Source organism: Dermacentor albipictus, chromosome 3 (genome assembly GCF_038994185.2).
Source record: "Dermacentor albipictus isolate Rhodes 1998 colony chromosome 3, USDA_Dalb.pri_finalv2, whole genome shotgun sequence".
NCBI classification, from domain to species: Eukaryota; Metazoa; Arthropoda; class Arachnida; order Ixodida; family Ixodidae; genus Dermacentor; species Dermacentor albipictus.
The window spans coordinates 46,500,370-46,516,639 of record NC_091823.1 but is presented as its reverse complement, the minus strand read 5'-3'; the positions used below and the strand labels follow the sequence as shown (position 1 = coordinate 46,516,639).

Genomic DNA, 16,270 nt, shown 5'->3' with positions numbered 1-16,270 from the left:
AAATGCTGACATCAAACAAACCTTTGGGTGATCAAGCAAGGCACACTCCTTGCAGACAGGTGTGTCACACGAGCGGCAGAAGTAACGCAAGGCTTCTGATCGGTGGCGTAGGCAGGCAACCGGTTTGTCCTGTGGCGCTCGCAGCCCGTCCCGTGCGCTCTGAAGTTCCCCTAACGTCAGTACTCTATGGCCCTCAAAGCAGTGCATGAACTGGTGGGCCATCACGCAGTTGGGACACAGGAAGTTGGCACAGTCAAAGCACCGTGCTACTGCGCTGGACTCCTTGCCCTGAAAAGACAGCCGGCAAACGCTGGTGGGTGAGTAGGAGACTGCGGTCCAGTTGTAACAGGCTCCATAGTAGGAGTCGACGAGGCCTTCAGAAGAGTCGAGACAAGCGCATCAGCTATCAGCTGCTTTATAGGCTAACTGCGCCGAAATTTTATGCCGTGCAAAAAGCCTAGTTTCAGATGGCGGGAGATTTACAGCAGCCTCTGTGCAGAATTTTGCGCTTAAAATATGGATGCATCACATAAGGCAGGCAAAAGTAGAAGTTTTCGATACTGAAACTGTCAAAAACGCTGCCATTACCACTCACCGGAAGTGGCACATGAAACACTATATGCAGCTCCCTGCCATGACCTCGAGAGATTGGTCACCACTTGCGACTGCCCAAGGCGGGCTGAAAAATCTCAGTGGTGAAGTGCTGGTACCTACGCTATATATGTTAGCTCTCAGGAGCACACGCTGTATGCTTAGGTACTCGTTAAAGACTCCTCATAAAAACAAAATTAAGACAATTACCAGCCCTGCAGCTTTGCCAAGATTGCTTCAGTAGCATATGCCACTCATTTATAACCAATTTAAGCAAAACTTCGTTGTACATAGTTGGTCTTTAACCTTTTCTCAACCGCTGATGAGCTGACATCACCGGAATTTGTACCAATGTACGACGGGAACAGTCATCACTAGGAAAGATACCTAGCAATGTGAACCGATGATGTCAGGCTACTTATTGTTTCGATTCATCCTACATAATAGCATAACAATTCTGCTGTTTTATGCACCAAAACCTCGATGAGATTACAAGGCATGCTGACAAGGCAACCTTGTCTCCAGGTTAATTTTGTCCACCAGGCTTTTTAATGTGCACTTAAATCTACGTACACAACCATTCTTGCATTACACCCTCATTGGAATGCATCAGTTCTGCCTAGTTTCAGCTACGACATTAGATGGCGGCACTTGTGGATGTTAGTAGTACTGGGCGTAGTTTATTCTAATCGGCTTGAACGCTTGCAATGGAAACACAATTGTCTGCGCCACATATATACAAAATTTGGCACACTTCCTGCACTAAAGAAAGGGTTGAAAAAAGCATTTGGTTAAACAAGATTCGTAGATTACCAGTTCTTGCATATTAATTAAGCCTTTGTGCTTTGCATTTTTACGAGAACGGAAAAAAAAAACAGATTGTGACCTTGCCTTGAAGAGCCTGCACAAGCTCTGCGTGGCATCACAAATTTTGACCTCGTCATTGTCAGCTGGCTGTCGGTAAACCTAGATCGAATTGCAGTTTAATTGAAGCAGAGGCTCAGGAGGGTAACTTTTGAATACTTTTCTTGCCAAAAAATGCACAAAACAATGTTGCTTACCCTCCGTGACCTAACTTTAAGGTTGTGGTTAGAGACATACCTAGTCAAGAGTTGAGGGCATATTCTCAGACAATCACTTTCAGAGATATCACTGTCAGTGCGTGCCGATCGGCTGGTTGAGCAAAACTGTTTGAATCACCAACGTGCCGTGTACTGCATCATGCGAAAGTAGTATTACTGCCGAAAGTTATCGTTTGAAAATACCACCCTTCAACGAAACCTAGCATATTAAAAAAGATGAACTGAAGTCACTGACCAAGTAAAAAAATGACGTTTCTGTTATTCCCAATTCAGTGGCCACAGTATCGTAGATAATTTACACAAATAGTATGTGAGGTTGTGCGCCGAGACAAACTTGGTGCATGATACCATTTGTACGCTTGACGATTTTTAACGCAACCTGTATTACTGATGATTCAAGCTAAGTCTCTATGCCACAATTTTATTTTTATTTTTGCAATCGTCATGTCCAATTGGCTGACGTGATTGCACTTTGCACGTGCTCCACGAGCATGTTAGACACATGACAATCTTTTTTGATGTCCCGTTCGTGCTTTAAGTCATGTGAAATTTCCCGTCTCGTCAATACAGTTGAACCTCGCAATAACGAATTCAATGGGGAACGCAAGAAAATTTGCTTTCGCGAGAATTTCTTTTGTTGCAAAATGAGACAGTGCAGATACGTAACGCGTCACAGAACAAAACTTTGCTATCAAAATTCTGTTAGTCTACTTTGGAAAGCTCTGCTCGAGGATACAGAACCGCACTGCCGACAGTACAAAGTGTGCCACATGCATTGATGAGCAGTGGCAGCACTGCCATGGAGCAGTATTCTTGGTAAATTGGTTTCGGAGATATGACCACTTCTGTGAGATTTTGCATAACACGGCCCCGAACACAGAGCAACAGCGCTCCCCGCATGCAGCAACATTACTCCAGCGCACGCTGTCAACCCTAGGTGCCGACGCGTCCTGCGCCACACGCAACAGTGATCGTATCTCATATTCCAAAGGCAATTAATAGAGATTATGGTCCCTTAACGCAAATATACGTCTGGCACCAAATCTGCACGATGCCTGGCAGGTGGCTCTAAAACCAGTGTTCCTGAAGCAAGGGATGCATATTAGCAGACCTTGCTTCATGGCCCAATGCGTGGCACTCCATGCTGTGACCGCCATCTCAAATGCCATGAGCAATTCCACATTGGTTGGCCACGGATTTCTTTGTTTTTGCAGCATTTTTCCCACAAAGTTGGGCATTACACACTGCACTAGACACAAAAACCTTCGTCACATGCCAGCAGCAACATGTGTGCTGCTTCAAACGAATAAACAACAAACAAGATCAACAAACAATTTCCATCGGCGCGTCGGCGCCAACGGAAATTATCAAGGGGCTTTAGCCGCCGCCGACAACCCGCAAGCTGCAGCAACGTTACTCAGGACGAACTGCGAGATTTTTCACGGGAGGAGGAAATAAGGACGTGGCCGCAGCAGCCCCGTTGCTGGCCGGCTCAAGTGACGCAGGGGGTGCCTCAATGCGCGTGCGGACGCGCGGGGACACGCATTGTCGCTCCCTACTCTCTGTGCCGGCAGCACTCTGCGGAAGCCTTGCGGGGCTACTACGTGGGTGTCAAGTGCGATGACACCGCTTCGTACTTTCTCGTCGGCAGGGCAACCGCAGGAGATGCATATGCGGCTGCTGCTAGCGCTAAAATAAAATTTGGGATAAAATCACTAAGTGGTCGGCAGGTGGAACTCGTTATTTCCAGTGTGTCTCCTGCCATGACTTTGTTACATAAAGGTCACAAATACATGTGCTTCTATGGAGTGACGGCGGGGAATAGAAAAACTTCAGAATATGGAGGAATTCGTTGTATGGAGATTCGTTATAATAATAATATATGGGGTTTTACGTGCCAAAACCACTTTCTGATTATGAGGCACGCCGTAGTGGGGGACTCCGGAAATTTTGACCACCTGGGGTTCTTTAACGTGCACCTAAATCTAAGTACACGGGTGTTTTCGCATTTCGCCCCCATCGAAATGCGGCCGCCGTGGGAGATTCGTCATAGGCAGGTTTATTAACTGTATTGAAGTTTTTTATATGGAGGTTTAACTGTAATATGTGGGGTAACATTTCAGTAAGTTTCGTTGATGCAAGATTGTAGTACAGCAACATTTTGTTGTCCAGAGGTACGAAATGCATTGAATCCTACGAAATATTATGTTGCTGCTAGAACCTCGCTATCGTGGGTTCCGACTGTACAGTCAACAAGCAATTTTTGTGAGATCAGGTTTTTCGGACATGCCTGATAATTCAGACACCTTCGCGGCATTGCCACGTACATCATAAAGGCTATGTATTAGGACATTTTCAACTTTGGATGCAGAAATCCTCCTCAGTCCGACATTTCCGACGTTTTGCCATGACTGCAGGTCTGAAACTGCACTAATCAAAGCCACCACTGCAGCCATTTCGATTATCTCACCCCTTCAAACCAGCGCTCTCGAACAACAATCCGCTGGCAACCGTAGTAATAATTTTACGCTGTCATTAAGCCTAGCTGCTTCAACCTTAGCTATTGAGCTTCCTGTTTAGGGCCATGTTTTTCACAGAAAGGTTGTGCTGCTGTTGGAAATGACACCAACACTGCCAGCAATGACGCCAAAAAATATGGAAAGCATGGCGGGGTCTGAAGGGTTGTATTATGCCGATTCTCGAAAGTCAGCTTCGTCACAATACAGAAGTGTTTAACTTTCGCAATGTGCTGCGGTGAAGCATACATACTAAGAGTACGAAAGGCCACAGTCCCGGGACAAAATGTGTTCCTAAATTACACACACGCGCTCGCCGCCTTCCGTCACACTACAAGCAGAGATACCTAATTGTACTGGCATGCCTTTAAAGCTATTTCAGATCTAGCTGTGGTGATTGGAGTCCTTAAGGGCAGTTAAAAGCCTTTAGTATATATATATATATATTGTAATGAAGCAGACGCGCCCCTGTGTATGTGCCGTCTGAAGAGGAAGACGAAGGGCCGTGCCGTGATCTCGAGCGACCCCGTGCTTCGGACAGCCCTTGCAGTGCCTTGTTTTGCCTAGCGTTCCACAACGTCGTGAACGAGAATAAACCTCATCGCATTTGGTGGAGGTTGCTGAGATCCTTCGCCTCGTCCTGGAGCTCCGCACTCGAACCCTGCCAACAAGATCGCCTTGCACTATGCCTGATCCCGCCACCTCGTTGCCCGCCCCACCGGCTGCCACTGTCATCTGCGCCGGCGTCCCTCGTCAGCGCGACCCACCCATTTTCAGTGGGACCGCCGAACACGACGTGGAAGACTGGCTCTCATCGTACGAACGTGTAAGTGCCCATAACCGATGGGATGACCAGTCTAAGCTGACCAACGTGCCGTTCTACCTCGCCGACGTAGCCAAACTTTGGTTCTTCAACCACGAATCAGACTTTACAAGCTGGTCCGCCTTTAAGACTCTGTTTGCAGAAGTGTTTGATCGCCCAGCTGTGCGTACGCTACGCGCTGAACAGCGTCTACGCCAGCGCGCACAGCAGCCTGGAGAAACATTCCCCAGCTACATCGAGGATGTTCTCGATTTGTGCAAGCGGGTCAATCCCAGCATGTCAGAGGATGACAAGATCAAACACATCCTCAAGGGCATCGAGGACAGCGCATTCCAGATGTTGCTGGCCAAAGGCCCAACTAGCGTATCCGTCCTCATTAACCTCTGCCAGAGCTTTGACGAGCTGCGCCGCCAACGTTCCATCGCCCGCCAGAACATCCAGCACGCCGATTCCGTCTCCAGCATCGCGGTTTCTACCGAATTCACCAACTCGACCCTCTCGCAGCATATCAAAGATTTTATCCGTGAAGAGGTGGCCAGGCAGCTCTCGCTGCTGCCTCACAGTGACGCACCTACGGCAGCTTTGCCTCCAACGCTGCAGGAAGCCATCCGAAATCACATATCTGAAGCGCTTCCTGCAGCTCCTACAACCCCCCCACCCAACCCTATGAGTGTGCCGCTGGCCCATACCAACTTTGCCAACCACCCTACGTCGCTGCCGCTCAGTTATGCAGCCGTGGTTGCACGGCCACCTGCGCAGACCGCTTCCTTTCCATCGCCCATGAATCCGGCTTCATTTCAAGTTGCCCGACCGTCACCACACTTTTTTCGTCCCACCGAGACGTGGCGCACTCAAGACAACCGGCCTATCTGCTTCGCCTGCGGCATTGCTGGCCATGTGGCACGCTTCTGTCGCCGCCGCGCCTCAACTGCGTGTACCAGCTTTGACAGGCCCCGCTACGCACCACAATACGCCGCCACGCCTCCATTGTCACCGCGACGTCTCGACACTGATCGCCGGTTGGAAACTCGGCGTTCCCCTTCCCCTCGTCGGCGTTCGATTTCGCCCCTGCGTCGTCGAGTTCCCACTGAAGAGGGAAACTGACTGCTGCAGTTCCTGAGGCAAGAACTGCAAATACGTCGATTTTCTCAAGACCTCAATCTTCGCCGCAAAATGTAATTACCGTTTTTGTAGAGGGAGTACCAGCAGTGGCACTAGTCGATACCGGAGCAGCCGTTTCCGTCATTCACGAGGGCCTTTGCCGCAAGCTACGAAAAGTGACTACAGCTCGCTCTGGCCTGGTGCTCGCCACTGCCAGCGCGCAGCGAATCCACCCTTCAGCTGTATGCACGGCCCGTGTCGTCATCAACGACGTTCTGTACATAATCGAGTGTTTCGTGCTACCATCGTGCTCTCACGACCTCATCATTGGTTGGGATTTCCTCTCACGTCATCATGCTGTCATTGACTGTTCACGTGCAGAAGTGTCGCTTTTACCACTATGTGAATCACTGCCGACCAGCTCTCCTCACTTTGCCGACAAACTCACTGTTGATGCCGACACAACCGTACCTCCTGAGTCGTCGATGGCTGTTGTCTTGTCGTCTGATTCCGCATCTGACGCCACCGTAGTGTTCACGCCGTCCGATGTGTTTGCTCAACGCAAGGGCATTGTTCTTCCGTTTGCCGTGCTTACTGTAACCTCTGGCTCAACTGTGATGCTGGTCACCAACTACTACCAGTACCCGATCAGCCTACTGCGTGGAGAGACGGTAGGATACTTTCAAGCGGTCGACTACGTCGACGACTTCGATGTTCCTGCCGCCTCCCTCCGTCACCTTGATGCCATCGCTTCGGTCTCCGGCTCATCACCTTCAGTGGGTTTTGACAAGGCCATCGACCCTGCACTTTCCCCATCTCATCGCCGCCAACTTCTCGCTCTCCTTCACAAGTTTGTCTCTTCTTTCGACTGTCATCAGACGTCACTGGGCCGTGCCACCGGTGTTTCTCACATCATCGACACTGGTTCCCACTCCCCCTTGCGACAGCGCCCGTATCGTGTCTCTGCCGAAGAGCGCCGAATCATCACGGAGCACGTGGACGACATGCTCCAACGTAAAGTCATCCGTCCCTCTCAAAGTCCTTGGTCTTCACCTGTCGTATTGGTGAGGAAAAAAGATGGCTCCATTCGCTTTTGTGTCGACTACAGACGCCTAAACAAGATAACGAGGAAAGACGTTTATCCTCTGCCTCGAATCGATGACGCTCTCGACTGTTTACAAGGTGCAGAATACTTCAGTTCCTTGGATCTGCGCTCCGGGTACTGGCAAGTTCCCATGGCCAAGCCTGACCGTCCGAAAACCGCATTCGTTACACCCGATGGCCTCTACGAATTTAACGTCATGCCCTTCGGGTTGTGCAACGCGCCTGCTACTTTTGAGCGTATGATCGACACCATCCTTCGTGGCCACAAATGGAAGACCTGTTTATGTTACCTCGACGACATCGTCGTCTTCTCAACCGATTTTCCGACGCACCTCGCTCGCCTGCATGACATTCTGACCTGTCTCGCCTCTGCCGGTCTACAGCTTAACCTCAAAAAGTGCCGCTTTGCTGCAAGCAAGCTAACCATATTGGGTCACGTTATCTCAAAAGACGGCGTCCTCCCGGATCCAGACAAGCTCCGCGCTGTTGCAGAGTTCCCAAGGCCCACGTCTATCAAAACCCTCCGAAGTTTTATTGGCTTATGTTCTTATTTTCGTCGCTTCGTACGCAATTTCGCATCCATCATGGCGCCTTTGACAAGTTTACTTTCCGCCAGTAACGGCATAGCAGCATGGTCACCTGAATGTGATGCAGCATTTCAGCAATTGCGCCACTTGTTGACCTCACCACCGATTCTTCGCCACTACGACCCTGATGCTCCCACGGAAGTCCATACTGACGCCAGCGGAGTTGGCCTTGGCGCGGTCTTAGCGCAACGGAAAGCTGGCTATGATGAATACGTCGTCGCTTATGCGAGCCGTACTCTAAAGAAAGCAGAATTAAATTACTCCGTCACAGAAAAGGAGTGTCTAGCGATCATCTGGGCATTAAGCAAGTTTCGCCCATACCTTTACGGCCGTTCTTTCGCCGTTGTTACTGACCACCATGCCCTTTGTTGGCTTTCTTCCTTGAAAGACCCGTCTGGACGCTTGGGACGTTGGGCGCTTCGCTTGCAAGAGTACGACATCCGCGTCATGTACCGCTCTGGTCGCAAGCACTCCGACGCTGATGCGCTCTCTCGCTCCCCACTGACGCCTGATTTGGCGTCGTTGTCAGCTTCCTCGTCCACCCTGTCACCGTTCACCATCCCTGACATGCTCACAGAGCAGCGCAAGGACCCATCCCTTGCAATGTTACTCGACTACCTTGCTGCTCCGTCTGATGTCCCTTCGACACGAGCACTGCGTCGCCAAGCAACCCACTTCTCAGTGCGGGACAACATTCTATATCGCCGAAACTACATGCCCGACGGACGCAAATGGCTCCTCGCTATACCTCGTCATATGCGCTCTGACGTCTGCGCGTCTTTTCACGCTGAGCCCCTAAGCGCTCATGCCGGCGTCCTCAAAACTTACACAAGGTTGCGTCAGCGCTATTATTGGAGAGGCATGTACAACTTTGTGCAAAAGTACATTCAGTCTTGCACTACATGCCAACAAAGCAAAACACCTACACAGCGTTTCACAGGACCGTTGCAGCCGCTGCCATGCCCGTCTCGTCCGTTCGACCGCGTCGGCATCGACCTCTACGGCCCATTTCCATGCAGCGGGCGTGGAAATCGGTGGATTATTGTCGGCGTAGATCACCTTACTCGCTACGCTGAGACTGCAGCACTGCCCGCAGCGACCGCCCGTGACGTTGGTTTTTTCATCCTTCGCAATTTTGTCCTTCGCCACGGTGCTCCCCGAGAATTACTGAGTGATAGGGGCCGTGTCTTCCTGTCGGAGGGCATCCAAGCCCTCCTCGCTGAGTGCAGGATAATTCATCGCAAATCGACCGCGTACCATCCCCAAACCAACGGTCTTACCGAGCGCTTCAATCGCACACTTGGCGACATGTTGCGGATGTATATTTCATCCGACCACTCCAACTGGGACACCGTACTCCCCTTTGTTACGTTCGCGTACAACACCGCGACGCAAGCGACCACCGGCTTTTCCCCCTTTTTCCTTGTGTATGGCCGTGAGCCATCATGCCCTTTGGACACCATACTGCCGTACCAACCTGACGCTACAGAGTATACTCCGCTTTCCGAAGTCGCCAAATATGCTGAAGATTGCCGTCAGCTGGCACGTGCCCTGACTAGTGAGACTCAAGAACGTCAAAAGACAAGACATGACCGTGCTCATCAACCACCGCCCAACTTTGTTCCTGGTTCACTTGTGTGGCTTTGGATACCAGCCAACATTCCTGGCCTTTCTTCCAAACTCCTGGCGCGTTATCACGGTCCATACCGTATAATCGAGGCCACTTCACCGGTCAACTACATCGTCGAGCCGCTCACCGTGTCACCAGACCTGCGTCGTCGTGGGCGAGAGACAGTACATGTCAACCGCCTGAAACCGTACTACGACCCGCTCATCTTCTCCGCGCCCTGAGTCGCCAGGATGGCTATGCTTAGCTCCCGGGGCATTGTAATGAAGCAGACGCGCCCCTGTGTATGTGCCGTCTGAAGAGGAAGACGAAGGGCCGTGCCGTGATCTCGAGCGACCCCGTGCTTCGGACAGCCCTTGCAGTGCCTTGTTTTGCCTAGCGTTCCACAACGTCGTGAACGAGAATAAACCTCATCGCAATATATATATATATATATATATATATAAATATATATATATATATTTTGGGATAGCCCAATTCAACAGACGTTTTCGCAGTTCCTCAAAGTAATATTTCATTTTGCAGGCTATTTCCCTGTCTATGCTGTCTCATGTCACAACAAAATTCTCGCAATAGCTTTATTGTATTGCAATCTTGTTACTGCAAAGTAATAGTTATTGCAGGGTTCAAGTGTATTAATTCTCTTGCTTCTATATTGGAATCTATCCAGCACCACTCTGCACTGCTTTATGCAGGTAACTATTCGTAACAGCTCATGTTTCATAAATAATGTAGAATATTCTATGCTCACCTCTCTGCACTCATATTTCTAATTTATGTATATCAAAAGCATGCTGCAGATCCCATGCACAGTGAGAATGAATGTTATGCAAAACATGCGGTGATGCCAAATTGCTCCATGCATGAGGCACTTGATCTGCAGGGGGGGTTTGAGGCAAAACTAGGTGTCCCTTATTTTGTTCAAATGGAGCTACCATGGCTCAGTGTAGACGAATCTCTTGTTCTGCAACTAATGTCACTATTTGCCATTGTTTAGTAGTCCTCTACACACGCAGCGCACCTCAAAACCAACCACATCCTCCACTGGAAACACATCAGCCAAGCAGGAACATGCTTCACCTGCGCACAAGACACAACCAAGCCAAACCACAACCGGTCACAGATGCTACACACCACCCCTATGTCCTCCACGAAGTGGTTGGCCAAGTACTTGTGAGCCATACCTGTCTATCAACACAAGCTATTGTGCACAGTGTTCTACATGTCACTGAACCTGGTTCTGCTTGCTAACTCTCAGCTGTACCAACCGCTATTCGCATTCTTGCAGGCTCATTTCAGACACTTAATGACTCATCAGATGTGTTTTTACACCAACCATCATTACGCCAACCTCGGCCCCTGCCTTGGTTGCACAACAGCACCGTTCCGCAGCTGTGCAATGCCTCTAGTGCTCTAAGTTCACTGACATGAGTTGCCAGCACAATTAGCATAGACACTCGCACAGCGTAAAATAGGGCAACAGATCAGTATTTCATGCAGTTCATTCTCTGCGTGACAGTATGCTTTCCCACATAGTAGCATGCGAGCTCCTCATGGTGGTCTTTACACAGCTGAGCATATGCGAGCGACTATGGCTCACACACATGTTGCACATTTCTTGAATTGTGCAAGTTGGCATGGATTGGAATTACCTTCTTGCCTGTCACCTGCATTCAGGATGGCACAAAGTTCGACTCTGCAATTCATACTCAGGCTTTACTAAGCAGCTCACTGCTAACATGTTGTCTACTTGCTTATGCTTTCTCACTGTTATCCGCTCCTTTCTGTAACGGGTTAATGGTTCTGAAAGTAAATAATGAGGTACCCCACCCACCTTGCAACCTGTACAGCCAAGGCTGGCACCTTCAAGGGCAGCAGTTTCTAGGATATTCGAAACTGCATAGTCTGAAGGAAGGCCAGCTGTGCCCCCTGGTGGCAAGGGGGTGTCATGGTTGCACTGAGGACAGCGAACTTTGTCCCCTGTGCACTCTTTCTCCAGGCATGGCTGACAAAATGTGTGCAGGCAGTTTAACACCTGTAAAGGAGCAGTGGTGAATTAAATAAGGCATCAATACATGTTGCGAACATGTCAATTACTCAGGAACACTTCGCATGACTGGCAGGTTTGCAGATTACTATTCAGCAAAGTTCTAACATGAAAGGGTAGCGCGTGTGCGCAGCGTTAGCTTTGTGCACATGAGGGCGTGAGTGCACGCTCGTGCTCGTGTGCTCCAGTTTGGCCGTGCTATGTGGTGCGGACCAGCTTTTCCCTGCACAATCTTGACCGACACATAGCAGCCACATCCAATTTGTGCATTTTGAAGCATTGTCAATCACTCAATAAGAAGCGAAGTCTACCAAGGCCTCTAGCCAGGAGTGGCCAGGAGTGCGCGTGCACTGGCAAGTGTGCATGTGGTCTGGCCTGAATTTTCGCGTGGTTCGAGGCTATTTGAGTGTTCAAAACCAATTGACATTATTAGCGTGACCCGATGGCTATGACGCCAATAAGCAGTCTGGCCCAAGTTTAGACCTCGGTCAACAATAGCCACTGACAGTAGCCGGCTTCTTCCACAAGCACGCAATTCTTATAGAAATTTAAAAGCAGATTTTCGCTTATTTCATCCTGTTTATTAAACTGCGACACTTTAAAAGTAGGAAGAAGCACACTGACACGAATACTCTTCTCGATTAATGTGAGCTATTGGCCAATAGTAGCCTTGTATGGGAATCTCTTGTATGACAAAATATAGCAGCAGGAAGAGAGCAAGAAGGCTTTCATTAAAAGGAGAGTGAGAAAAAGGCGACTTAGCACTCTGCCTGCAAGCTCCACAAGCCTCGCACGACTACAATATTTGGCCAAAATCTCTGGACTGCATTTTCTCGCCAAATTCGAAAGGCGGTTCAAGACCCCTCTAAAATTTTTTGTGATCAGAATTTGTTTTTGTAAAATCTGACACATTTGTAAAATTGTAAGACAAATGAAATTTGTAAGCTTTACGGAAAATTAGGAAGAGTTGGCATGTATGCATATGGAAGTCATCTGTCATACCCGAGTTTTTCGAATTGTGTGGTCTTCTTTAAAAAGAAAGGGAAAGCTAAAAAAAAAAAATCAATTTGAAAAACAAATCTGTTTTACGACAGCAGTCCCCTTAGGCAAGCAATTCTGACAACAGTGCGTGACAAAAACAAGCAGACGAAATTTTATACGGCTTATTACAGCAAATGCCATATTTAACGCCAACATGTGCACTGTACTTGGCAATTGGTGAATAAGTCAACACAGTGTAGTGGTAACCAGGCACATCATGACCTTCTCAGCAAAGCACGCTAGGCAATCGACAGGCTAATAGAGGAATAGAAGGCGACAAGGGGCACTCCTCTTCCAAAATATGTGACGGCAAACAACCAGGCTTGTCCCATGTCAAATGTGGAGACGTGCACCGCAATAAAAAGAATGGCTGAAGTGGTGGCAGTACGAGCTGAACTGTGCTTTTAATGGGGAGCATGGGACAATGCTGGCAGCTGGACCTTCCCTGTAAATAACCTCGAGGACGCTACTGCTAACATTACGAGAGGAAATAGGTAAAGAGGCGAAATGGCCCTAACCAAGTCTAACCTAGAATATTTAGGGGCTAGGGTCATTATTTGCTGACATACCACCAAGCAAAACTTGGCTGTGATAAGGACACAGCAAAGTTCTTTCACGAGAGTGCTTTTTTTTTTTTTTGACAATGGAGCTGACACGCCGTCCGGCGTCATGCAGAGAGAAGTTCCGGAGCTCACCACCCGAGGGCGCACTGAGAGTAGGAGGCGCCAGAGCTTGGTGGTGCAACCCACCGCCCCGTTCCAAAGGGGACGCTCATAACATCCATCCACATCCATCCATCCATCCGGGCCCCGCCAGGATGGGCGCGAACCAATCAGAAGGCACGCAAGGGGGGGAGGGGGGAGTAGACCAATCAGAGCAGGTGCCGAGGGAGAGGGGAGGACAGGGGTATAGGAGCAGGTCTTTTGCCAGCGAGTGGCCTTTCGCTCCATGGATTCCACTCAGTGCAAGTGGAAGCAGGAGCTTACCGCCGATGATTGAGAACAGGAAGCGCCAGCAGAGCACCGGTGGAGGCAAACCAACCCCCACTTTCAAGAGAAGGCAACCCAAGCCAGGCGCTAGCAGAGGCAAGCTAAACCCCAGCTTCGAGAGTAGGAGGCCGAGCAGAGACGACTCAAGCAGGACGGTTCAAGAGAGAACTCCTCGACCGTAAGCGCGGCCACAGCTGCAAGGTGTGTGATAGACTGGTTTGATCACAACCTTACGCAACCGAAGAGTGTGCACAATGCGGAACCGAAACTCGAATCTCGCAAAATGACAAAAACGAGATAAAGGAGTCATTCGCACTAAACACGAGTTCAAACTTGAGAAAATGAACACCAGCTTTGCTGTTTTGACAGCTTTCACTGTGTGGAACTGACTTTACTTTTTTTAAATATTTCAAATGCTGCCAGCAGCAACCAGGTAATGCCATCATTGGCACCGTGCATGTGTATCATAGGTACTTATGAGGTGTTGATGCTATTGCAAGAGAAAATATGTAAAACTCCTTGGGAGAGGAGGAACGAATGGAGCTGAGTTGGCACAAGAGAGTTTGAAAGCAGTAGCTAGCAGTATAAAAAGCAGGTATCCCTAGCAGTAACTGGCATTGTGAAAAGGTCTATCACCATGGAGAGTGCAAGCATGGAGTGTCATCGCTGTTATGCAATGGGCAGTTGAACAAGAACCAGCAAAAGCACAGCATGATGTTTAAGTGGAAATTATGCTTGTGAGGAAACAATTTGGTGACCAGAGTCACCATTCAAAGACTGACTGCCTTCACACAATGTCTGCAAGAGATGTTACTACAAAAGTCTCGAATTCCAACCATACACATGCATCTGAACAGTATACAGAGATAGTGCTAACATAAGGATCATCTACTACTACTTAATTACCATGAACACAACCATGTGGGGATACTAGCAAGATATCGTAAGTAGTGCATGAGATGCAAGAATACCAGAAGGCTAACTGCCCCAGTACACATCCAATACCATGATCAATTACACCCTTCTTAACTTAATATCTTGCCAAATGGTGTTGAGGCACAACATGTTAATCTAAATGTACACTGCTGCAGATCAGTAACTTTGGGGACAGGCCAGGCAATCACAACCGATGTACTGCGACAGTGACAATGTAAACATTTCTCCAAACCATACTTTAAATTAATATTCTACACCTTGAGTCTGCTTTTCTGGTACTTTTCAATTTCCAATTTTTTAGCCAATGACAAACCTGGCTGTGTATATGACACACCCTTTCTGCAGAAATGAAGGCACTTGACAGCTTGACGGCACAGGCGACACAGTCTAAAAAAATATATATGGGGTTTTACTGGCCAAAAAAAGATTTGATCATGAGGCACGTTGCAGTAGGGAACTCCAGAATAATTCAGATCACCAGATGTTCTTTACCACGCATCTAAATCTAAGTTCAAGGGTGCTTTCATATTTCACCCTCACCAAAACGCGGCCGCCATGGCAGGACTCAATCCCGCGACCTAATGCTTAGCAGCCCGACACCGTAGCCACTAAGCAACCACGGAGTGTGGCACAATAATCAGACACTCACACTCACCCCTATTTTCTCAGGATATGAACTCCCTCATGCTCAGACTGATGTCAACCTGCACTCACCGGCACTCTCGCGTTTGTACTTGAGTCTAATTCATGCTCTTGATCACACATTCACTCTCAAAAATGTGAAACAAATATGAGTGTGTATGAGTGAGTACACCAATCTACGTTGACAGTCAAAAAGTTGGTAAAAAAATTCACTAAGGATTACAATACTCCCTTAATGCGAAATTTGAGCACAGCTCTAATACACATTTTCATTCAGCGATATATTGAGGCAAAGAATTTGACAGATACATGTAGCAGAGTCGGCGATAGTTGAAAATATGATCTGTGGGTCAAGCACGTCGGCTTTTATGCAGTGCTCATCGAAGGTTCCAGTGTAATCGCTGGAGCTGCGCGGCTTCCAGAAAGCATTACACAATTCACGTGGCGCATACAATCAGATTACAAAACAATCGCAAATGATGACACTCGAAACAAGTGCGAGAGCTGATGCGAGCAGACAAGTGTACGAAATGAGTGGCCTGGCTGAGCCCTGACACGAGTATGCATCGAGCGGACAAACGGGTCTGCATGGCACCAGTTTCCCGGGCGCACTCCTTGAAGGGGCTCCTTTAATTTGTCTCCACCATTCGCGGCTAGCACCTTTCACCATTCACTGTGCTCATTCATTCGGTTACGCCACCACTCGCTGCAGGATCAGGCACCGAAGAGCTGCGCTCTAAAACTTCAGTATTACATTTCAATGAATAATGCACCTCTTCTGCAGCTCGCTCTACTGTTTTCTTGTGATTTGTTTTAGCAAGCAATGTTGTCCTGCCTAAGCTTACTGCTACGCAATTTCAGCAAATCTGGCTCTATGTCATGACGTCAATAACACTACCGGCTCAAGACATACCTTTGGGATAGTGAAGGTGTCATGGCAGAGGCTGCACTTTGTGCTCAGCTGAGCTAGCGCTGCGTTGCCCCCGGTGACACCATCGGAAGGGCTGCCCCCGCTGCTGCCTTCCCCACCAGAGCTCGGTGCCGTAAACGCCTCAGGCAGAGATGTAGGCGAGCCCAGTTGGGAGCCTGCCGTCGTACCAGACCCACTGAGAGTCGTAGGTGGGCTGCTGCCCAAGGACAGCTGAACCTGCACAAACGGAGCATAACACAATCAAACTACAAAG

At 48.8% G+C, this 16,270-nt stretch overlaps 1 protein-coding gene across 4 annotated transcripts in view; it reads right to left on the bottom strand.

Annotated features, from left to right (window-relative positions):
* Nucleotides 1-16,270, bottom strand: part of brat (brain tumor) — a 127,077-nt gene that overhangs the window by 25,690 nt on the left and 85,117 nt on the right. For all 4 annotated transcript variants that reach the window (XM_065426975.2, XM_065426976.1, XM_065426977.2 and 1 more), the window contains 3 exons: nucleotides 16,000-16,233; nucleotides 11,266-11,466; nucleotides 22-288 (listed from right to left, as the gene is read on the bottom strand). In XM_065426975.2, coding sequence (XP_065283047.1) covers nucleotides 22-288; nucleotides 11,266-11,466; nucleotides 16,000-16,233 — 702 coding nt within the window. The remainder of the gene's footprint in view (nucleotides 1-21; nucleotides 289-11,265; nucleotides 11,467-15,999; nucleotides 16,234-16,270) is intronic.